Below are 962 nucleotides of genomic sequence, written 5' to 3'. Positions count from 1 at the left end.
GACGGCGCGGAATGCCCGGCCCCGCGGGGCCGGCGGCCGGGGCCGCGGGGCGGGAGCGCCGGTGCCGCTCACACAGGTGCCCGGCGGACACGCCCCCGCCCCGCTGCCGCCGCCGGGCCCCCCTGCTCCCAGCACACGACCCCCGCCGCGGCGCGGGGGCTCCCGCCTGCCCAGTATTGTCCGTCCTCGCCGCCCGCCGGCTGCACCTGCCGGCTCCCGGCCCCTCTGCCGCCGCCCCTCACCTACCAGACGGAACCGTAGGCACCGGAGCCGACGGGGGTGAGGTTCTGGTAGCGCTGGGGCACCTCCCACACCGTCTTGTTCAGCTCCTGCCGGTAGAAGCCGCCGCGCTCGGACATCTTCCCGGAGCCGCCGCCGGCAGCGGCAGCAGCAGCGACAGCGGCAGCGGCAGCCACCCTCAGCCGAGGCGGGCACGGCCGGCGCCGGCGGGGAGGAGGGACCGGGAGGGGAAGGGGAGGGGAAGGCGGTGGCCGAGGGGGTGGGGGCAGCGGCCAGGGCCGGGGGAGCCCGGGTGGGGACGAGAGGCGTTGGGCGGAGGGGCCCAGGAGCCCCGGGGCGGCAGCCGGTGTCTTCCCGCGGGGCCACCCGGGCGGCTGCGGGGAGTGGCGAAGCGTCGATCCCGCCCCGGAGCATCGCAGCCGGGGCGGTGACGGACCGGAGCGGCAGCCTCACCGCATCGGTCGCCCCTGCCCGAATGTGCGGGAAAGGCCCGCGCAGCCGCCTCTGCTCCCCGCGGGGGCGGCGGTGACGGCCGGACCCGGTCATCCCGCCCTTCCCCTGGTGTCTCTCGGGCTTTCTAAAGCCTTGCTGACACCTTTCGTACTTTGCCACGGCCACCTGAAGCTCCCCCTCGGCCCGCCAGGCTCCCCCCTTCGCCGGGGTGCCGTCCGCGGGGCCAGCGCGGCCCCCGCTCACTGATGGAGCCCCGGGCACGTCTGGGA

The 962-nt window shown here is 77.8% G+C and overlaps 1 protein-coding gene across 2 annotated transcripts in view; it reads right to left on the bottom strand.

Moving 5' to 3' along the window:
* Positions 1–661, bottom strand: part of MAPK11 (mitogen-activated protein kinase 11) — a 32,308-nt gene extending 31,647 nt beyond the window's left edge. The window contains exon 1 of one of the 2 annotated variants that reach the window (XM_042018206.1): positions 247–661. In XM_042018206.1, the coding sequence (XP_041874140.1) occupies positions 247–359 (113 nt within the window). In that variant the 5' untranslated portion in view covers positions 360–661. The remainder of the gene's footprint in view (positions 1–246) is intronic. The other variant, XM_042018204.1, reaches the window with a different exon arrangement.
* Between the last annotated feature and the right edge of the window lie 301 nt (positions 662–962).

Source organism: Corvus kubaryi, unplaced genomic scaffold (assembly GCF_017639235.1).
Source record: "Corvus kubaryi isolate FWS band 111438036 unplaced genomic scaffold, C.kubaryi_AGA036_p1.0 137, whole genome shotgun sequence".
NCBI lineage: Eukaryota > Metazoa > Chordata > Aves > Passeriformes > Corvidae > Corvus > Corvus kubaryi.
Note: the sequence above shows the minus strand (reverse complement) of the source record. Positions and strands in the feature narration are given on the sequence as shown.